Source organism: Salmo salar, chromosome ssa14 (assembly GCF_905237065.1).
Source record: "Salmo salar chromosome ssa14, Ssal_v3.1, whole genome shotgun sequence".
Classification (NCBI taxonomy): Eukaryota; Metazoa; Chordata; class Actinopteri; order Salmoniformes; family Salmonidae; genus Salmo; species Salmo salar.
The window spans coordinates 86,773,238-86,798,209 of NC_059455.1; the positions used below are offsets into that span (position 1 = coordinate 86,773,238).

Here is a 24,972-nt window from a genome sequence, read left to right on the forward strand (position 1 = left end):
TGATAAATATGTGTACGTGTGACCAATAACATCTGATAAATATGTGTACGTGTGACCAATAACATCTGATAAATATGTGTACGTGTGACCAATAACATCTGATAAATATGTGTGTGTGACCAATAACATCTGATAAATATGTGTGTGTGACCAATAACATCTGATAAATATGTGTGTGTGACCAATAACATCTGATAAATATGTGTGTGTGACCAATAACATCTGATAAATATGTGTGTGTGACCAATAACATCTGATAAATATGTGTACGTGACCAATAACATCTGATAAATATGTGTGACCAATAACATCTGATAAATATGTGTATGTGACCAATAACATCTGATAAACATGTGTACGTGACCAATAACATCTGATAAACATGTGTACGTGACCAATAACATCTGATAAATATGTGTATGTGACCAATAACATCTGATAAATATGTGTGTGTGACCAATAACATCTGATAAATATGTGTACGTGTGACCAATAACATCTGATAAATATGTGTGTGACCAATAACATCTGATAAATATGTGTGTGACCAATAACATCTGATAAACATGTGTACGTGACCAATAACATCTGATAAACATGTGTACGTGACCAATAACATCTGATAAACATGTGTACGTGACCAATAACATCTGATAAATATGTGTGTGACCAATAACATCTGATAAATATGTGTATGTGACCAATAACATCTGATAAATATGTGTATGTGACCAATAACATCTGATAAATATGTGTATGTGACCAATAACATCTGATAAATATGTGTGTGTGACCAATAACATCTGATAAATATGTGTGTGTGACCAATAACATCTGATAAATATGTGTGTGTGACCAATAACATCTGATAAATATGTGTACGTGTGACCAATAACATCTGATAAATATGTGTACGTGTGACCAATAACATCTGATAAATATGTGTACGTGTGACCAGTAACATCTGATAAATATGTGTACGTGTGACCAGTAACATCTGATAAATATGTGTACGTGTGACCAGTAACATCTGATAAATATGTGTACGTGTGACCAGTAACATCTGATAAATATGTGTACGTGTGACCAGTAACATCTGATAAATATGTGTGTGACCAATAACATCTGATAAACATGTGTACGTGTGACCAATAACATGTGTACGTGTGACCAATAACATCTGATAAATATGTGTATCTGACCAATAACATCTGATAAATATGTGTATGTGACCAATAACATCTGATAAATATGTGACCAATAACATCTGATAAATATGTGTACGTGTGACCAATAACATCTGATAAATATGTGTACGTGTGACCAATAACATCTGATAAATATGTGTATGTGACCAATAACATCTGATAAATATGTGTATGCGACCGATGGAATTTGATTTGATCTGTAATGACGTCATTCAAGGCAAGAGGGCCAATCGGAGCCCAGTTTTCACAAACATTTAGGAAATAAGTCATCTTTGGGAGAGATGTGTGAGACTGACTGAATGAATGAAGTTTTGCTGTCAATCAGCTTTGAAATCAGCCTATTTTGCATTATGGTTCTGCATGTTATCACAAACGAAGTACTCAGGTAATGAATTGATGTTAGCTTCAGCTGTAAGCTATCTAGGAAAGTTAGCTTGTAGCTACCAGTATCTTCTTTCAATGTGACGTGTTCTAGCCTGTATGGACATTGTTTTGCGAACAGTAATTAAGAGTTTCAGCATTTCGATATGCCGTGTCGCATATTCAAGTGTGTTAACGTCTGTGTGGAATGATTGGAGCAGGCACGCGCATGCTATAAGTGGACATCGGCTGTTCTGATAGAGAGACATAATCCGTGGGACAGAAGTACCTAAAGTAAAAATAAATTCCACTGGACTGCTTTTCATGTTCTAGTATCTAAAGAGTACAGACGTTTCAGTATCGTTCAACACTAGTGTGTAGTGACCATGTATTATGTGTTTGTAGGTGTGGGAGCAGCCAGCTTGGCTAAGCTAACCTTCATGGTAGGAGGGGTTGAGGAGGAGTACACTGCCGCCCAGGAACTGCTCACCTGTATGGGAGCTAATGTAGTGTACTGCGGACAGGTTGGCACAGGACAGGTAACTAACACTCTAGTGTACTTACAAGTTTGTATACAAATGTACCATTTTCATACACTCAAACACTATTGTACACTTGGTCACTCTCACAGAAATGTATTCGAATAATTCAGCTTTTTTGTCTCACAGGCAGCTAAGATCTGTAACAACATGCTGTTAGCGATTGGGATGATCGGGACTGCAGAGACCATGAACCTCGGAATCAGGTAGAGTCAACTACCTGTTAGCCAGCCTAGATCTGTTGGAGTCACTTCTATTCACCCTTCACTGTCTCGCTGTGATTTACCTGACCATGTCTTTACCAGGTCTCCAACCTTCACTGTCTCGCTGTGATTTACCTGACCATGTCTTTACCAGGTCTCCAACCTTCACTGTCTCGCTGTGATTTACCTGACCATGTCTTTACCAGGTCTCCAACCTTCACTGTCTCGCTGTGATTTACCTGACCATGTCTTTACCAGGTCTCCAACCTTCACTGTCTCGCTGTGATTTACCTGACCATGTCTTTACCAGGTCTCCAACCTTCACTGTCTCGCTGTGATTTACCTGACCATGTCTTTACCAGGTCTCCAACCTTCACTGTCTCGCTGTGATTTACCTGACCATGTCTTTACCAGGTCTCCAACCTTCACTGTCTCGCTGTGATTTACCTGACCATGTCTTTACCAGGTCTCCAACCTTCACTGTCTCGCTGTGATTTACCTGACCATGTCTTTACCAGGTCTCCAACCTTCACTGTCTCGCTGTGATTTACCTGACCATGTCTTTACCAGGTCTCCAACCTTCACTGTCTCGCTGTGATTTACCTGACCATGTCTTTACCAGGTCTCCAATTGGACCTGTGTGTTGATTTTGCCTTCTGTGTTTTGAGATGGGGGCAAAGTGACAGAGGAGGATAGTTGGTGGCAGGGGAGGTTTGACCACCCAGTCTCAGACCTGTCAGGGGTAGCAAGAGACTGATGAGGGGGTCAGACCACCCAGTCTCAGACCTGTCAGTGGTAGCAAGAGACTGATGAGGGGGTCAGACCACCCAGTCTCAGACCTGTCAGTGGTAGCAAGAGACTGATGAGGGGGCAGACACTCATTTACATCTACTGGTTGAGCTCTTAATGCAGCCTCGTCACAACCAGCTGCTGCTTACAAACTACATATCCCAACATGCACTGCTCCCAGCCCTGACAAACCAGCCCTGCTTACAAACTACATATCTCTGACATTGCCTCAGTGGATAAGACTGTAAAACTACATTCCCCATCCCTCTCTGCCCTGCTATTTCTGCTGCTGTTATTGGGGTTGTAAAGGATCCATCTATTTCCCTCTCTGGTGTGTCTGGCCTCTAGTCAAGCAATGTGTGTTTGTGTGACAGTGTATTTTGTGTGTGTTAGTTGTATGTGCTCATGTTACAGTGAGGGGGGGGGAAAGTATTTGATCCCCTGCTGATTTTGTACGTTTGCCCACTGACAAAGAAATGATCAGTCTATAATTTTAATGGTAGGTTTATTTGAACAGTGAGAGACAGAATAACAACAAAACAATCCAGAAAAACGCATGTCAAAAATGTTATAAAATGATTTGCATTTTAATGAGGGAAATAAGTATTTGACCCCTCTGCAAAACATGATTTAGTACTTGGTGGCAAAACCCTTGTTGGCAATCACAGAGGTCAGACGTTTCTTGTAGTTGGCCACCAGGTTTGCACACATCTCAGGAGGGATTTTGTCCCACTCCTCTTTGCAGATCTTCTCCAAGTCATTAAGGTTTCGAGGCTGACGTTTGGCAACTCGAAACTTCAGCTCCCTCCACAAATGTTCTATGGGATTAAGGTCTGGAGACTGGCTAGGCCACTCCAGGACCTTAATGTGCTTCTTCTTGAGCCACTCCTTTGTTGCCTTGGCCATGTGTTTTGGGTCATTGTCATGCTGGAATACCCATCCACGACCCATTTTCAATGCCCTGGCTGAGGGAAGGAGGTTCTCACCCAAGATTTGACGGTACATGGCCCCGTCCATCGTCCCTTTGATGCGGTGAAGTTGTCCTGTCCCCTTAGCAGAAAAACACCCCCAAAGCATAATGTTTCCACCTCCATGCTTGACGGTGGGGATGGTGTTCTTGGGGTCATAGGCAGCATTCCTCTTCCTCCAAACACGGCGAATTGAGTTTATTTTTTTATTTTTTATTTATTTCACCTTTACTTAACCAGGTAGGCAAGTTGAGAACAAGTTCTCATTTACAATTGCGACCTGGCCAAGATAAAGCAAAGCAGTTCGACAACATACAAAAACACAGAGTTACACATGGAGTAAAACAACATACAATCAATGATACAGTAGACAAAAATTAGACTATATACAATGTGAGCAAATGATGTGAGATAAGGGAGGTAAAGGCAAAAAAAGGCCATGGTGGCAAAGTAAATAAAGTATAGCAAGTAAAACACTGGAATGGTAGAATTATAATTTGAAGAAAGTTCAAAGTTAAAATATAAATAATATGGTGCAAAGGAGCAAAATAATAAATAAAATAAATAAATACAGTAGGGGAAGAGGTAGTAGTTTGGGCTAAATTATAGATGGGCTATGTACAGGTGCAGTGATCTGGGAGCTGCTCTGATAGCTGGTGCTTAAAGCTAGTGAGGGAGATGTGTTTCCAGTTTAAGATTTTTGTAGTTCGTTCCAGTCATTGGCAGCAGAGAACTGGAAGGAGAGATGACCAAAGGAGGAGTTGGCTTTAGGGGTGACCAGAGAGATATACCTGCTGGAGCGCGTGCTGCTGGTGGGTGCTGCTATGGTGACCAGTGAGCAGAGATAAGGGGGGACTTTACCTAGCAGGGTCTTGTAGATGACCTGGAGCCAATGTGTTTGGCGACGATTATGAAGCAAAGGCCAGCCAACGAGAGTGTACAGGTCGCAGTGGTGGGTAGTATATGGGGCTTTGGTGACAAAACGGATGGCACTGTGATAGACTGCATCCAGCTTGTTGAGTAGGGTATTGGAGGCTATTTTGTAAATGACATCGCCGAAGTCGAGGATTGGTAGGATGGTCAGTTTTACGAGGGTATGTTTGGCAGCATGAGTGAAGGATGCTTTGTTGCGAAATAGGAAGCCAATTCTAGATTTAACTTTGGATTAGAGATGATTGATGTGAGTCTGGAAGGAGAGTTTACAGTCTAACCAGACACCTAGGTATTTGTAGTTATCCACAAATTCTAAGTCAGAACCGTCCAGAGAAGTGATGCTGGACAGGCGGGCAGGTGCAGGCAGCGATCGGTTGAAGAGCATGCATTTAGTTTTACTTGTATTTAGGAGCAGTTGGAGACCACGGAAGGAGAGTTGTATGGCATTGAAGCTCGTCTGGAGGGTTGTTAACACAGTGTCCAAAGAAGGGCCAGAAGTATACAGAATGGTGTCGTCTGCGTAGAGGTGGATCAGAGATTCACCAGCAGCAAGAGCGACATCATTGATGTATACAGAGAAAAGAGTTGGCCCAAGAATTGAACCCTGTGGTACCCTCATAGAGACTGCCAGAGGTCCGGACAGCAGGCCCTCCGATTTGACACACTGAAATCTATCAGAGAAGTAGTTGGTGAACCAGGCGACGCAATCGTTTGAGAAACCAAGGCTACTGAGTCTGCCGATGAGGATGTGGTGATTAACAGAGTCAAAAGCTTTGGCCAGGTCAATGAATATGGCAGCACAGTATTGTTTCTTATCGATGGCGGTTACGATGTCGTTTAGGACCTTGAGCGTGGCTGAGGTGCACCCATGACCAGCTCTGAAACCAGATTGCATAGTGGAGAGGGTGCGGTGGGATTCGAAATGGTCGGTAATCTTTTTGTTGACTTGGCTTTCGAAGACCTTAGAAAGGCAGGGTAGGATGGATATAGGTCTGTAGCAATTTGGGTCAAGAGTGTCACCTCCTTTGAAGAGGGGGATGACAGCAGCTGCTTTCCAATCTATGGGAATCTCAGACGACACGAAAGAGAGGTTGAACAGGCTAGTAATAGGGGTTGCAATAATTTCGGCAGATAATTTTAGAAAGAAAGGGTCCAGATTGTCAAGCCCAGCTGATTTGTAGGGGTCCAGATTTTGCAGCTCTTTCAGAACATCAGCTGAATGGATTTGGGAGAAGGAGAAATGGGGGAGGCTTGGGCGAGTAGCTGTGGGGGGTGCAGTGCTGTTGAATGCAGTAGGGGTAGTTAGGTGGAAAGCATGGCCAGCCGTAGAAAAATACTTATTGAAATTCTCAATTATAGTGGGCTTATCGGTGGTGACAGAGTTTCCTATCCTCAGTGCAGTGGGCAGTTGGGAGGAGGTGTTCTTATTCTCCGTGGACTTTACAGTGTCCCAGAACTTTTTAGAGTTTGAGTTGCAGGAAGCAAATTTCTGTTTGAAAAAGCTAGCCTTGGCGTTTCTAACTGCCTGTGTGTATTGGTTTCTAACTTCTCTGAAAAGTTGCATATCGCGGGGGCAGTTCGATGCTAATGCAGAACGCCACAGGATATTTTTGTGTTGGTTAAGGGCAGTCAGGTCTGGGGAGAACCAAGGGCTATATCTGTTCCTGGTTCTAAATTTCTTGAAAGGGGCATGCTTATTTAAGATGGTGAGGAAGGCATTTAAAAAAATAACCAGGCATCCTCTACTGACGGGATGAGGTCAATATCTTTCCAGGATACCAGGGCCAGGTCGATTAGAAAGGCTTGCTCGTTGAAATGTTTCAGGGAGCGTTTGACAGTGATGAGTGGAGGTCGTTTGACCGCTGACCCATTACGGGTGCAGGCAATGAGGCAGTGATCGCTGAGATCTTGGTTGAAAACAGCAGAGGTGTATTTAGAGGGCACGTTGGTTAGGATGATATCTATGAGGGTGCCAGTGTTTGCGGCTTTGGGGTTGTACCTGGTGGGTTCATTAATAATTTGTGTGAGATTGAGGGCATCAAGCTTGGATTGTAGGATGGCTGGGGTGTTAAGCATGTCCCAGTTTAGATCACCTAGAAGCACGAGCTCTGAAGATAGATGGGGGGCAATCAGTTCACATATGGTGTCCAGAGCACAGCTAGGGGCCGAGGGGGGTCTATAGCAGGCGGCGACGGTGAGAGACTTGTTTTTGGAGAGGTGGATTTTTAAAAGTAAAAGTTCAAATTGTTTGGGTACAGACCTGGATAGCAGGACAGAGCTCTGCAGGCTATCTCTGCAGTAGATTGCAACACCGCCCCCTTTGGTCGTTCTATCTTGTCTGAAAACGTTGTAGTTAGGAATGAAGATTTCAGAGTTTTTGGTGGACTTCTAAGCCAAGATTCAGACACAGCTAGGACATCCGGGTTGGCAGAGTGTGCTAAAGCAGTGAATAAAACAAACTTAGGGAGGATGCTTCTAACGTTGACATGCATGAAACCAAGGCTATTACGGTTACAGAAGTCATCAAAAGAGCGCGCCTGGGGAATAGGAGTGGAGCCAGGCATTGCAGGGCCTGGATTCACCTCTACATCCCCAGAGGAGCAGAGAAGAATGAGTATAAGGGTACGGCTAAAAGCTATAAGAATTGGTCGTCTGTGACGTCCAGAATAGAGAGAAAAAGGAGCAGGTTTCTGGGGGCGATAAAATAGCTTCAAGGTATAATGTACAGACAAAGGTATGGTGGGATGTGAATACAGAGGAGGTAAACCTAGGCATTTAGTGATGATGAGAGAGATATTGTCTCTAGAAACATCTTTGAAACCAGAAGATGTCATAGCATGTGTGGGTGGAGGAACTGAGAGGTTGGATAAGGTATAATGAGCAGGGCTAGAGGCTCTACAGTGAAATAAGCCAATAAACACTAACCAGAACAGCAATGGACATTGCATATTGACATTGAGGAGAGGCATGCTTAGCCGAGTGATCAAAGGGTCCAGTGAGATTCAGACAGCTAGCCGGGCCATAGGTAGCAAGCTGGTGGAAGATGGAGGGAGGTCTGTTTTTAGCCACCTCGTGCGTTTCCGTCTGTGGGTTAGTGGGGTTCCGTGTGGAAGGGGGGACCAGTCCAAGTTGGCAAAATAGTTAGTTATAGTGGCCCAAGAAAAGTGTCCGATAGACCTATTCAGATCGCAGCCGATAAGACAGCTAACGATTAACGATTAGTGGGCCGCAGATGGGCGATCAGGTTACGTCGCGACGGAGGGGCCAGTTGGATAACTCCCTCGGACAGATAACGTCGGTGGTCCAGTCGTGAAGGCCCGATGGGGCTCCGCATCGGCAGTAAAGCGGGTCAGGATAGGTGATTGTAGCCCAAGGGACACTTCAGCTGGCTAGCTCAGGAAAAGCCCACGAGTGGCTGACGGAACTCTTCAGCTGGCTAGCTCCGGGATAATGTGTGTTAATTCCGGGACCGACGTTGCCAATAGTCACTCAGGTAGCAGCTAGTTAGCTGCAAGATCCAGGTGTAAATGTCCTGAGCCTGCGGTAGAAATCGGGAAAAGGAGAGTGAATAGGTCCGGTATGCTCTGGTCTGAGTCGCGCTGTACAAAAACTGGCGATAGCTTTTCGAGCTAATGGATAGCTGAGGACAGCTAACCGTGGCTAGCTGAACTCCAACGTTAGCCAGTGAAAATGGCTAACCTCTGGCTAGCTTCTGTTGTGGATTTCGGATTTGAGGTAAATAATACTTTCTTTTTTAAATTGGTGAGGCGGGTTGCAGGAGAGTGCTTTGAGGTTGAGTTTTAGAAGAAAAAATAAATAAAAATTAAAAAATGTAAAAAGATAATGCGAAGAAAAAAAAAATATATATATATATACACGGGACACGACAAGAGGAGGGTAAAGGACGTCTGAACTGCTACGCCATCTTGGAAAGAATGATGATGAATGAGCTCCATTTTGGTCTCATCTGACCACAACACTTTCACCCAGTTGTCCTCAGAATCATTCAGATGTTCATTGGCAAACTTCAGACGGGTATGTATATGTGCCTTCTTGAGCAGGGGGGACCTTGCGGGCGCTGCAGGATTTCAGTCCTTCACAGCGTAGTGTGTTACCAATTGTTTTCTTGGTGACTATGGTCCCAGCTGCCTTGAGATCATTGACAAGATCCTCCCGTGTAGTTCTGGGCTGATTCCTCACCGTTCTCATGATCATTTCAACTCCACGAGGTGAGATCTTGCATGGAGCCCCAGGCCGAGGGAGATTGACAGTTCTTTTGTGTTTCTTCCATTTGCGAATAATCGCACCAACTGTTGTCACCTTCTCACCAAGCTGCTTGGCGATGCTCTTGTAGCCCATTCCAGCTTTGTGTAGGTCTACAATCTTGTCCCTGACATCCTTGGAGAGCTCTTTGGTCTTGGCCATGGTGGAGAGTTTGGAATCTGATTGATTGATTGCTTCTGTGGACATGTGTCTTTTATACAGGTAACAAGCTGAGATTAGGAGCACTCCCTTTAAGAGTGTGCTCCTAATCTCAGCTCGTTACCTATATAAAAGACACCTAGGAGCCAGAAATCTTTCTGATTGAGAGGGGGTCAAATACTTATTTCCCTCATTAAAATGCAAATGAATTAATTAATGCATTTTTCTGGATTTTTTTGTTGTTATTCTGTCTCTCACTGTTCAAATAAACCTACCATTAAAATTATAGACTGATCATTTCTTTGTCATTGAGCAAACGTACAAAATCAGCAGGGGATCAAATACTTTTTTCCCTCACTGTATACACGGTCATATGATTAGTGTACCCAATATTGTATCAAATGTGTGTGCTGTATTTGTCTCTGGTGCGTTGTGTACGTACAACGTGTGTTTGTGTGCGGTGTGTGTGTGTGGTGCATCTGTATTAGTGCAGCTGATTTGTCTGTGGGGAGACAGAGGGGCAGACGGACATCAATCTCCACACTAGGCGTCTGAAATATGGAGGCATTAAGAGAGCAACACAGATTTACACCCCACACCTCTGTTCCTGCTACACACCTACCCCTACACACCTATGCACACCTACCCCTACACACCTATGCACACCTACCCCTACACACCTATGCACACCTACCCCTACACACCTACCCATGCACACCTACCCCTACACACCTATGCACACCTACCCCTACACACCTATGCACACCTACCCCTACACACCTATGCACACCTATGCACACCTACCCCTACACACCTGTGCACACCTACCCCTACACACCTACACATACACCCACCTACCCATGCACACCTACCCCTACCCACCTACCCCTACACACCTATGCACACCTACCTATGCACACCTACCCCTACACAGCTATGCACACCTACCCCTACACACCTATGCACACCTACCCCTACACACGTATGCACACCTACCCCTACACACCTACCCCTACACACCTACCCATGCACACCTACCCCTACACACCTACCCCTACACACTTATACCCCCCTACCTACACACCTACCCCTACACACCTATACACACCTACCCCTACACACTTATACACACCTACCCCTACACACCTACCCATGCACACCTACCCCTACACACCTATACACACCTACCCCTACACACCTACCCCTACACACCTACCCCTACACACCTATATACACCTACCCCTACACACCTACCCCTACACACATACAAACACACGTACATGGAGTACACACGGACACAGACAGACACCGAGACACACATGCTCAGAGCCAATTTCCAGGAAAACAGTAACAACATTTTATCATGCTGGAGTAGGGCCTGATAGAGCTGCCCTTTCCAATGCCTGTCCTCGCACGCACACACACACCCCCACACCGCACGCTGCCTGTCCCGTCCACACAGCTAATTTGTTGATTTCAGATGGAACGTTGGGCCGTCTCTGACAGAGCATGATGTTCCCTTAGATCAGAGAATGGCCCTGAATTACAATTATAACCACAGAAACACTACCTTTGTCATTGTCTCTGTTTTTTCCCTCTCTCAGGTTTTCTTTCTCACTCCCTTTATTTTCTCCTCCCTATGTTTCCCTTTCTCTTATATTTCTTTTTAACATGTATTTTCTATCCATTTCTGTCTCTCGTTCTCTCTCTCTCTCCATCCCCCACTCCCTTTCTGGTCTGTTTCTTCTCTGGCTTGTATCTTTCAGTCTGTCTGAGGAGCAGCCCTGCTTTTAATGATGAAGCTGAGGAGAGGAGGCGGCATAAATACAGTTACATTCTCTGTGTGTGTGTGTGGGTTGAGAGCATATGTTCAAGAGATGGATTGAAGATACTTGTTTGTTACCTGTCTAATAATAAATGTTGAGCGTGCTTCCTCTCTGTGGTTTAGAGAAGGAATTAAAGCTAATGGTAATGAACCAGACAGTTAATATCATAAATGACCTCCACCTGCTGCACATGACTCAACAGCAGGCCCCCGTCTCAACTGTTTTATGTTTCATAGCTATAGCATTTGTTTTGCTTTTAGCTCTGATGGCATTGCTCTGCCACGTGTGTGTGTGTGTGTGTGTGTGTGTGTGTGTGTGTGTGTGTGTGTGTGTGTGTGTGTGTGTGTGTGTGTGTGTGTGTGTGTGTGTGTGTGTGTGTGTGTGTGTGTGTGTGTGTGTGTGTGTGTGTGTGTGTCCATGTCAATCCTGTTAAAGCGTGACATGTCCTCTAATTCATGTAAATTAACAGCACCGCTAAAGAACAACACTGGTGTTAAGGCTAATAACCAGGACTGTGATGGGGAGAGGGGCTCATGGCTAATAACCAGGACTGTGATGGGGAGAGGGGCTCATGGCTAATAACCAGGACTGTGATGGGGAGGGGGCTCATGGCTAATAACCAGGACTGTGATGGGGAGGGGGGGCTCATGGCTAATAACCAGGACTGTGATGGGGAGGGGGGCTCATGGCTAATAACCAGGACTGTGATGGGGAGGGGGGCTCATGGCTACTAACCAGGACTGTGATGGGGAGGGGGGCTCATGGCTACTAACCAGGACTGTGATGGGGAGGGGGGGCTCATGGCTAATAACCAGGACTGTGATGGGGAGGGGGGGCTCATGGCTAATAACTAGGATGGGGAGGGGGGCTCATGGCTACTAACCAGGACTGTGATCGGGAGGGGGGGCTCATGGCTAATAACCAGGACTGTGATGGGGAGGGGGGCTCATGGCTACTAACCAGGACTGTGATGGGGAGGGGGGGCTCATGGCTAATAACCAGGATGGGGAGGGGGGGCTCATGGCTACTAACCAGGACTGTGATGGGGAGGGGGGCTCATGGCTACTAACCAGGATGGGGAGGGGGGGCTCATGGCTACTAACCAGGACTGTGATGGGGAGGGGGGGCTCATGGCTAATAACCAGGATGGGGAGGGGGGGCTCATGGCTAATAACCAGGACTGTGATGGGGAGGGGGGCTCATGGCTACTAACCAGGACTGTGATGGGGAGGGGGGGCTCAAGGCTAATAACCAGGATGGGGAGGGGGGCTCATGGCTACTAACCAGGACTGTGATGGGGAGGGGGGCTCATGGCTAATAACCAGGATGGGGAGGGGGGGCTCATGGCTACTAACAGGACTGTGATGGGGAGGGGGGGCTCATGGCTAGTAACCAGGACTGTGATGGGGAGGGGGGCTCATGGCTAGTAACCAGGACTGTGATGGGGAGGGGGGCTCATGGCTACTAACCAGGACTGTGATGGGGAGGGGGGCTCATGGCTACTAACCAGGACTGTGATGGGGAGGGGGGGCTCATGGCTACTAACCAGGATGGGGTGGGGGGCTCATGGCTAATAACCAGGATGGCGAGGGGGGCTCATGGCTAATAACCAGGACTGTGATGGGGAGGGGTGCTCATGGCTAATAACCAGGACTGTGATGGGGAGGGGGGGCTCATGGCTACTAACCAGGATGGGGAGGGGGGCTCATGGCTACTAACCAGGACTGTGATGGCGATGGGGGCTCATGGCTAATAACCAGGATGGGGAGGGGGGCTCATGGCTACTAACCAGGACTGTGATGGGGAGGGGGGCTCATGGCTACTAACAGGACTGTGATGGGGAGGGGGGCTCATGGCTACTAACCAGGACTGTGATGGGGAGGGGGGCTCATGGCTAATAACCAGGACTGTGATGGGGAGGGGGGCTCATGGCTAATAACCAGGACTGTGATGGGGAGGGGGGCTCATGGCTAATAACCAGGATGGGGAGGAGGGCTCATGGCTAATAACCAGGACTGTGATGGGGAGGGGGGGCTCATGGCTACTAACAGGACTGTGATGGGGAGGGGGGGCTCATGGCTACTAACAGGACTGTGATGGGGAGGGGGGGCTCATGGCTACTAACCACGACTGTGATGGGGGGGGGGCTCATGGCTACTAACCAGGACTGTGATGGGGAGGGGGGCTCATGGCTAATAACCAGGACTGTGATGGGGAGGGGGGGCTCATGGCTACTAACAGGACTGTGATGGGGAGGGGGGCTCATGGCTACTAACCACGACTGTGATGGGGATGGGGGCTCATGGCTACTAACCACGACTGTGATGGGGATGGGGGCTCATGGCTACTAACCACGACTGTGATGGGGAGGGGGGCTCATGGCTAGTAACCAGGACTGTGATGGGGAGGGGGGCTCATGGCTACTAACCACAACTGTGATGGGGATGGGGGCTCATGGCTAGTAACCAGGACTGTGATGGGGAGGGGGGGCTCATGGCTACTAACAGGACTGTGATGGGGAGGGGGGGCTCATGGCTAGTAACCAGGACTGTGATGGGGAGGGGGGCTCATGGCTACTAACCAGGATGGGGAGGGGGGCTCATGGCTAATAACCAGGACTGTGATGGGGAGGGGGGATCATGGCTAATAACCAGGACTGTGATGGGGAGGGGGGATCATGGCTACTAACAGGACTGTGATGGGGAGGGGGGCTCATGGCTAATAACAGGACTGTGATAGGAAAGGCAGGAGGGCTCGTGGCTAATAACCAGGATAGGGTGTGTGATAGGAGAGGCAGGAGGGCTCGTGGCTAATAACCAGGATAGGGGGTGTGATAGGAAAGGCAGGAGGGATCGTGGCTAATAACCAGGATAGGGTGTGTGATAGGAGAGGCAGGAGGGCTCGTGGCTAATAACCAGGATAGGGTGTGTGATAGGAGAGGCAGGAGGGCTCGTGGCTAATAACCAGGATAGGGGGTGTGATAGGAGAGGCAGGAGGGCTCGTGGCTAATAACCAGGATAGGGTGTGTGATAGGAGAGGCAGGAGGGCTCGTGGCTAATAACCAGGATAGGGTGTGTGATAGGAGAGGCAGGAGGGCTCGTGGCTAATAACCAGGATAGGGTGTGTGATAGGAGAGGGAGGTTCATTGATTTATTGTTAAACAGAGGACAACAGCTCCATGTCAGTCAGCATATCTGGCCGCTGTAACAAACAATCTGTCCACCGACGTGCTTTATTGTAGAGCAGCAAATAACCTTTTCAGATGCTGACCCAGAACATAGGCCCTGGAAGAGACTGTGTGTGTGTGTGTGTGTGTGTGTGTGTGTGTGTGTGTGTGTGTGTGTGTGCGCGCACCCCAAGGGGGGTGGATGATGTCAAACATATGTCACCCACAGACAGGGAGGCGTCGGCTGAGGCAGGATGGAAGGAGAGGAGGGGGAGTGAAGAATGAAAAAGCCATCATGACTGAGACTTCTATTAAAAACAACACACAGTGTCACTTATCCCACATTTCCATACCACTCTAAAACCCAAGCCAGGAGAGAAACTACAAACCAAGCCGGGAGAGACGGAGAGAAACTACAAACCAAGCCGGGAGAGACGGAGAGAAACTACAAACCAAGCCGGGAGAGACGGAGAGAAACTACAAACCAAGCCGGGAGAGACGGAGAGAAACTACAAACCAAGCCGGGAGAGACGGAGAGAAACTACAAACCAAGCCGGGAGAGACGGAGAGAAACTACAAACCAAGCCGGGAGAGACGGAGAGAAACTACAAACCAAGCCGGGAGAGACGGAGAGAAACTACAAACCAAGCCGGGAGAGACGGAGAGAAACTACAAACCAAGCCGGGAGAGACGGAGAGAAACTACAAACCAAGCCGGGAGAGACGGAGAGAAACTACAAACCAAGCCGGGAGAGACGGAGAGAAACTACAAACCAAGCCGGGAGAGACGGAGGAAAGAAAGGGAGAAAAAAAGGAGAGAGACATTTTGTGAGAGTGTAAAATCCGTTGAGAGTAAATGTCCCAGTCTTAATTAGTTAGTAGACAACTAATAAAGACTGCGGTAGTAATGGTAGAATGAGAGCCAGGTGGAGGGAGGGAACGAGGGAAGAAGAGGGAGGGAAGGCTTAGGAAGCCCATATTCTGTCCTTAAGGAGCCATGATGGTTTAACCTGTTAGGGCTAGGGGGCAGCATTGACACGGCTGGATAAAAAACATACCCGATTTAATCTGGTTACCACTCCTACTCAGTAACTAGAATATGCATATACTTATTACATATGGATAGAAAACACCCTAAATTTTCTAAAACTGTTTGAATGGTGTCTGTGAGTATAACAGAACTCAAATGGCAGGTCAAAACCTGAGAGATTCCTTTACAGGAAGTGGCCTGTCTGACCATTTCTGGAACTTCTTTGCCATCTCTATCATTTACTAAGGATCTCTGCTCTAACGTGACACTTCCCACGTCGTCCATAGGCTCTCATAGCCCGGGAAAAAAGAGAATGTCGTCATTCCAGCCCCAGGCTGAAACACATTATCGCCTTTCTCAAGTGGCCCATCAAGAGACACTAGCTTATGCGCGTGACCCCGACCGCCCCCGCCTTTGGGATTTTTTCCTCTGTTTGCCGAAAAGGAGATTCCCTGTCGGAATTTTACCGCTTTTCTACGAGAAAAATGACGTAAAAATTGATTTTAAACAGCGGTTGACATGCTTCGACGTACGGCAATTGAATACTTTGAATTTTATTGTCAGGAATTGCGCCAAGCGCGACACTTCTTTACTATTTCGGATAGTGTCTGGAACGCATCGAACAAAACGCCGCTATTCGGATATAACGATGGATTATTTTGGACCAAACCAACATTTGTTATTGAAGTAGACGTCCTGGGTGTGCATTCTGACGAAGACAACAAAAGGTAATGACATTTTTATAATAGTAAATATGATTATGGTGAGTGCTAAACTTGCCGGATGTCTAAATAGCGAGCCCGTGATGCCTGGGCTATATACTTAGAATATTGCAAAATGTGCTTTCACCAAAAAGCTATTTTAAAATCGGACATATCGAGTGCATAGAGGAGGTCTGTATCTATAATTCCTAAAATAATTGTTATGCTTTTTGTGAACGTTTATCGTGAGTAATTTAGTAAAATGTTAGCGAATTCCCCGTAAGTTTGCGGGGGTATGCTAGTTCTGAACGTCACATGCTAATGTAAAAAGCTGTTTTTTGATATAAATATGAACTTGATTGAACAAAACATGCATGTATTGTATAACATAATGTCCTAGGGTTGTCATCTGATGAAGATCATCAAAGGTGAGTGCTGCATTTAGCTGTCTTCTGGGTTTTGGTGACATTATATGCTGGCTTGAAAAATGGGTGTCTGATTATTTCTGGCTTGGTACTCTGCTGACATAATCTAATGTTTTGCTTTCGTTGTAAAGCCTTTTTGAAATCGGACAGTGTGGTTAGATTAACGAGAGTCTTATCTTTAAATGGCTGTAAAATAGTCATATGTTTGAGAAATTGAAGTAATAGGATTTTGAAGATTTTGAAAATCGCGCCACAGGCTGGCAGTGGATGTTACGTAGGTGGGACGAATTCGTCCCGCCGGTCCCATAGAGGTTAATGGTGATATTTAGAGCTGAATAGAGTTATTGTCCTAGAAGCTCTGCCAGGGTGAGGCTGCCAGGGATTCATGTGGCCAACTTTACACTGTCTTTAAAACTGTTACAATATAACGACTAGCACCACTCACCAGACACAGACGCTTAGAAACTAACACTCACTCCTCTTCTCCCCTTCTCTTTCTGTTGCTTTGGTGTGGTGTGGTGTAGTATGGAGGTGAGGTGTGGTGTAGTATGGAGGTGTAGTGTAGTATGGAGGTGTGGTGTAATTAGAGGTCGACCGATTATGATTTTTCAACGCCGATACCGATTATTGGAAATTAACGTTTCCGGATTTGACCATATTAATGACCAAAGGCTCGTATTTCTGTGTGTTATTATGTTATAATTAAGTCTATGATTTGATAGAGCAGTCTGACTGAGCGATGGTAGGCAGCAGCAGGCTCGTAAGCATTCATTCAAACAGCACTTTAGTGCGTTTGCCAGCAGCTCTTCGCAATTCTTCAAGCATTACGCTGTTTATGACTTCAAACCCCGAGATTAGGCTGGTGTAACCGACGTGAAATGGCTAGCTAGTTAGCGGGGTGCGCGCTAATAGCGTTTCAAACGTCACTCGTTCTGAGACTTGGGAGTGGTTGTTCCCCTTGCTCTGCATGGGTAACGCTGCTTCGAGGGTGGCTGTTGTCGATGTGTTCCTGGTTCGAGCCCAGGTAGGAGCGAGGACAGGGACGGAAGCTATACTGTTACACTGGCAATACTAAAGTGCCTATAAGAACATCCAATAGTCAAAGGTATATGAAATACAAATCGTATAGAGAGAAATAGTCCTAAAATTCCTATAATAACTACAACCTAAAACTTCTTACCTGGGAATATTGAAGACTCATGTTAAAAGGAACCACCAGCTTTCATATGTTCTCATGTTCTGAGCAAGGAACTTAAACGTTAGCTTTCTTACATGGCACATATTGCACTTTTACTTTCTTCTCCAACACTTTGTTTTTGCATTATTTAAACCAAATTGAACATGTTTCGCCTCACACAACGCCACGCCTCCACACCGCCAATACACGCCTCCATACTACACCACAACACGCCTCCATATTACACCACAACACACCTCCATACTACACCACAACACGCCTCCATACTACACCACAACACGCCTCCATACTACACCACACCTCCACACCGCCAATACACGCCTCCACACTACACCACACCTCCATACTACACCACAACACACCACCATACTACACCACACCTCCATACTACACCACAACACGCCTCCACAATACGCCTCCACACTACACCACGCCTCCATACTACACCACAACACACCTCCACAACACGCCTCCATACTACACCACACCTCCATACTACACCACAACACACCTCCACAACACACCTCCATACTACACCACACCTCCATATTACACCACAACACGCCTCCACAACACGCCTCCATACTACACCACACCTCCATACTACACCACAACACGCCTCCATACTACACCACACCTCCATACTACACCACAACACACCTCCACAACACGCCTCCATACTACACCACAACACTCCTCCATACTACACCACAACACGCCTCCATACTACACCACAACACGCCTCCATACTACATCACAACACCTCCACAACACGCCTCCATACTACACCACACCTCCATACTACACCACAATACGCCTCCACACGCCTCCATACTACACCACACCTCCATACTACACAACAACACGCCTCCACACTACACAACAACACGCCTCCACACTACACCACAACACGCCTCCACACTACACCACAACACGCCTCCACACTACACCACAACACGCCTCCATATTACATCACAACACGCCTCCACAACATGCCTCCATACTACACCACAACAGGCGTGTTGGGGTGTGGTATGGAGGCATGTTGTGGAGGCGTGTTGTGATGTAGTATGGAGGCGTGGTGTGGTATGGAGGCGGTGTGGTGTGGTATGGAGGCATGTTGTGGAGGCGTGTTGTGATGTAGTATGGAGGCGTGGTATGGAGGCGTGGTGTGGTATGGAGGCGGCGTGGTGTGGTATGGAGGCGGTGTGGTGTGGTATGGAGGCATTGTGGTGTGGTATGGAGGCTGTGTGGTGTGGTATGGAGGCGGTGTGGTATGGAGGCGGTGTGGTGTGGTGTGGTATGGAGGCGGTGTGGTGTGGTGTGGTATGGAGGCGGTGTGGTGTGGTGTGGTATGGAGGCGGTGTGGTGTGGTATGGAGGCGGTGTGGTGTGGTATGGAGGCGTTGTGGTGTGGTATGGAGGCGTTGTGGTGTGGTATGGAGGCGTTGTGGTGTGGTATGGAGGCGTTGTGGTGTGGTATGGAGGCGGTGTGGTGTGGTATGGAGGCGGTGTGGTGTAATATGGAGGCGGTGTGGTGTAATATGGAGGCGGTGTGGTGTAATATGGAGGCGTGTTGTGGTGTAATATGGAGGCGTGTTGTGGTGTAATATGGAGGCGTGTTGTGGTGTAATATGGAGGCGTGTTGTGGTGTAGTATGGAGGCGTGTTGTGGTGTAGTATGGAGGCGTGTTGTGGTGTAGTATGGAGGCGTGTTGTGGTGTAGTATGGAGGCGTGTTGTGGTGTAATATGGAGGCGTGTTGTGGTGTAATATGGAGGCGTGTTGTGGTGTAGTATGGAGGCGTGCTGTGGTGTAGTATGGAGGCGTGTTGTGGTGTAGTATGGAGGCGTGTTGTGGTGTACTATGGAGGCGTGTTGTGGTGTAATATGGAGGCGTGTTGTGGTGTAATGTGGAGGCGTGTTGTGGTGTAATGTGGAGGCGTGGTGTAGTGTGGAGGCGTGGTGTAGTGTGGAGGCGTGTTGTGGTGTAGTGTGGAGGCGTGTTGTGGTGTAGTGTGGAGGCGTGTTGGTGTGTAGTATGGAGGCGTGTTGTGGTGTAGTATGGAGGCGTGTTGGTGTGTAGTATGGAGTTGTGGAGGCGTGTTGTGGTGTAGTGTGGAGGCGTGTTGTGGTGTAGTGTGGAGGCGTGTTGTGGTGTAGTGTGGAGGCGTGTTGTGGTGTAGTGTGGAGGCGTGTTGGTGTGTAGTGTGGAGGCGTGTTGTGGTGTAGTGTGGAGGCGTGTTGTGGTGTAGTGTGGAGGCGTGTTGTGGTGTAGTGTGGAGGCGTGTTGTGGTGTAGTATGGAGGCGTGTTGGTGTGTAGTATGGAGGCGTGTTGTGGAGGCATGGTGTGGTATGGAGGCGTGATGTAATGTGGAGGTGTGGTGTAGTATGGAGGCGTGTTGTGGTGTAGTATGGAGGCGTGTTGTGGTGTAGTATGGAGGCGTGTTGTGATGTAGTATGGTGGTGTAGTATGGAGGCGTAGTGGTGTGGAGGCGTGTTGTGGTGTAATATAGAGGCGTGTTGTGGTGTAATATAGAGGCGTGTTGTGATGTAATATAGAGGCGTGTTGTGATGTAATATAGAGGCGTGTTGTGATGTAATATAGAGGCGTGTTGTGATGTAATATGGAGGCGTGTTGTGGTGTAATATGGAGGCGTGTTGTGGTGTAGTATGGAGGCGTGTTGGTGTGTAGTATGGAGGCGTGTTGTGGAGGCGTGGTGTGGTGTAGTATGGAGGCGTAGGATGGAGGTGTGATGTAATGTGGAGGCGTGGTGTGGTGTAGTATGGAGGCGTGATGTAGTGTGGAGGCGTGTTGTGATGTAGTGTGGAGGCGTGTTGTGATGTAGTGTGGAGGCGTGTTGTGATGTAGTATGGAGGAGTGTTGTGGAGGTGTAGTATGGAGGTGTGGTGTAGTATGGAGGCGTGTTGTGGTGTAGTATGGAGGTGTGGTGTAGTATGGAGGCGTGTTGTGGAGGTGTGTTGTGGTGTAGTATGGAGGCGTGTTGTAGTGTGGAGGCGTGTTGTGGAGGCGTATTGTGGTGTAGTATGGAGGTGTGGTGTAGTATGGAGGTGTGGTGTAGTGTGGAGGCGTGTATTGGCAGTGTGGAGGTGTGGTGTAGTATGGAGGCGTGTTGTGGTGTAGTATGGAGGCACGTTGTGGTGTAGTATGGAGGTGTGGTGTAATATGGAGGTGTAGTATGGAGGCGTGTTGTGGTGTAGTATGGAGGTGTGGTGTAATATGGAGGTGTAATATGGAGGCGTGTTGTGGTGTAGTATGGATTTGTAATATGGAGGCGTGTTGTGGTGTAATATGGAGGCGTGTTGTGGTGTAGTATGGAGGCGTGTATTGGCGGTGTGGAGGCGTGGCGTTGTGTGATGTGGAAGTGTGTTGGTTCACCTGAGGATGTCACACCTTATACCTTACTGAATACTCATCACTCTGTCACGTGACGTGCTGCGCTCCATATTACACCACACCACACCTCCATACTACACCACAACACACCTCCATACTACACCACAACACGCCTCCATATTACACCACACCTCACCTCCATACTACACCACAACACGCCTCCATATTACACCACAACACACCTCCATATTACACCACACCTCCATATTACACCACAACACACCTCCATACTACACCACACCTCCACACTACACCACGCCTCCATATTACACCACACCACACCTCCATATTACACCACACCTCCATATTACACCACAACACGCCTCCATATTACACCACACCACACCTCCATATTACACCACGCCTCCATATTACACCACGCCTCCATATTACACCACGCCTCCATATTACACCACGCCTCCATATTACACCACGCCTCCATATTACACCACAACACGCCTCCATATTACACCACGCCTCCATATTACACCACACCACACCTCCATATTACACCACACCTCCATATTACACCACACCTCCATATTACACCACGCCTCCATATTACACCACGCCTCCATATTACACCACAACACGCCTCCATATTACACCACGCCTCCATATTACACCACGCCTCCATATTACACCACAACACGCCTCCATATTACACCACGCCTCCATATTACACCACACCTCCATATTACACCACGCCTCCATATTACACCACAACACGCCTCCATATTACACCACAACACACCTCCATATTACACCACAACACGCCTCCATATTACACCACGCCTCCATATTACACCACACCTCACCGCCATACTACACCACACCTCCATATTGCACAACAACACGCCTCCATATTACACTACACCTCCATATTACACCACACCTCCATATTACACCACACCTCCATACTACACCACAACACGCCTCCATATTACACCACAACACGCCTCCATATTACACCACGCCTCCATATTACACCACACCACGCCTCCATATTACACCACCACACGCCTCCATATTACACCACACCACACCTCCATATTACACCACACCTCCATATTACACCACAACACACCTCCATATTACACCACAACACGCCTCCATATTACACCACAACACGCCTCCATACTACACCACAACACGCCTCCATACTACACCACAACACGCCTCCATATTACACCACAACACGCCTCCATACTACACCACAACACGCCTCCATACTACACCACAACACGCCTCCATACTACACCACAACACGCCTCCATACTACACCACAACACGCCTCCATATTACACCACAACACGCCTCCATATTACACCACAACACGCCTCCATATTACACCACAACACGCCTCCATACTACACCACAACACGCCTCCATACTACACCACAACACGCCTCCATATTACACCACAACACGCCTCCATATTACACCACAACACGCCTCCATATTACACCACAACACGCCTCCATATTACACCACAACACACCTCCATATTACACCACAACACGCCTCCATATTACACCACAACACGCCTCCATATTACACCACAACACGCCTCCATATTACACCACAACACGCCTCCATACTACACCACAACACGCCTCCATATTACACCACAACACGCCTCCATATTACACCACGCCTCCATATTACACCACAACACGCCTCCATATTACACCACGCCTCCATATTACACCACAACACGCCTCCATATTACACCACGCCTCCATACTACACCACAACACACCTCCATATTACACCACAACACACCTCCATATTACACCACACCTCCATATTACACCACGCCTCCATACTACACCACAACACGCCTCCATATTACACCACGCCTCCATATTACACCACGCCTCCATATTACACCACACCTCCATATTACACCACGCCTCCATATTACACCACGCCTCCATATTACACCACAACACGCCTCCATATTACACCACAACACACCTTCATATTACATCACAACACGCCTCCATATTACACCACGCCTCCATATTACACCACAACACGCCTCCATATTACACCACAACACGCCTCCATATTACACCACACCTCCATATTACACCACAACACACCTCCATATTACACCACGCCTCCATATTACACCACACCTCCATATTACACCACAACACACCTCCATATTACACCTCAACACGCCTCCATATTACACCACGCCTCCATATTACACCACAACACACCTCCATATTGCACCGCAACACGCCTCCATATTGCACCACAACACGCATCCATATTACACCACGCCTCCATATTACACCACACCTCCATATTACACCACAACACGCCTCCATATTACACCACACCTCCATATTACACCACACCTCCATATTACACCACGCCTCCATACTACACCACAACACGCCTCCATATTACACCACACCTCCATATTACACCACACCTCCATATTACACCACGCCTCCATACTACACCACAACACGCCTCCATATTACACCACACCTCCATATTACACCACACCTCCATATTACACCACGCCTCCATACTACATCACAACACGCCTCCATATTACACCACAACACGCCTCCATATTACACCACAACACGCCTCCATATTACACCACACCTCCATATTACACCACACCTCCATATTACACCACACCTCCATATTACACCACGCCTCCATACTACATCACAACACGCCTCCATATTACATCACAACACGCCTCCATATTACACCACAACACGCCTCCATATTACACCACAACACGCCTCCATATTACACCACACCTCACCGCCATACTACACCACACCTCCATATTACACCACACCTCCATATTACACCACGCCTCCATACTACATCACAACACGCCTCCATATTACATCACAACACGCCTCCATATTACACCACAACACGCCTCCATATTACACCACAACACGCCTCCATATTACACCACACCTCACCGCCATACTACACCACACCTCCATACTACACCACGCCTCCATATTACACCACAACACACTTCCATATTACACCACAATACGCCTCCATATTACACCACACCTCACCGCCATACTACACCACACCTCCATATTACACCACACCTTATACCTTACTGAATACTCATCACTCCGTCACGTGACGTGCTGCGCTCTCAGACATTTCCTGTAGTTATTGGTCCTTCTACGTAGTACTTTCTTCATCCCTTGCTTCTGGAAGCCGAGTGCTGTTAAATGATTGGGGAAGTGTGTGTGTGTCAACGAGGTTTATGGCCCACATGTGCTCCTTGGCAACCACTTGTCCTCCTCTTTCTTCCATGTTAGAGGCATGATTAAGGATAGGAGGGGTAAACATCAATACTGCATTAGGCAGCATTTCCCAGTCCTCCACCTAACCAGCCATTAACACTGAGAGATGGAGAAGAGACAGGCTCTGGGTTCAACATGGTTCACCAGCTCTCTCTCTCTCTCTTTCTATTACACTCACTCTCCCTCTTTCTCTCTCTTTTATTACAACATCTGTCTCTCTCTCGATCACTATCAGCAGCAAAAAATAATAATTGTGCAACGCCTCATGGGTCTCCCGGTCACGGCCGGAGCTGTGACACAGCCTGGGATCCAACCCGGGTCTGTAGTGACGCCTCACGCACTGCTGATCCACTCAGGAGCCCCAGTATCTCTGTTTCACATGCTCGCTTTCTCTTTCCTCATTCTTTTTCTATTGGCCGACCAGTATCATTCTTTTTCTATTGGCCGACCAGTATCATTCTTTTTCTATTGGCCGA

General features: G+C 47.5%; 1 protein-coding gene across 1 annotated transcript in view; it reads left to right on the forward strand.

Annotated features, from left to right (window-relative positions):
• hibadha (3-hydroxyisobutyrate dehydrogenase a) overlaps positions 1–24,972 on the forward strand; it is a 51,552-nt gene that overhangs the window by 25,316 nt on the left and 1,264 nt on the right. Inside the window, exons 5-6 of the mRNA XM_014142939.2 lie at positions 1,974–2,107; positions 2,237–2,313. Of these exons, the coding sequence (XP_013998414.1) occupies positions 1,974–2,107; positions 2,237–2,313 (211 nt within the window). The remainder of the gene's footprint in view (positions 1–1,973; positions 2,108–2,236; positions 2,314–24,972) is intronic.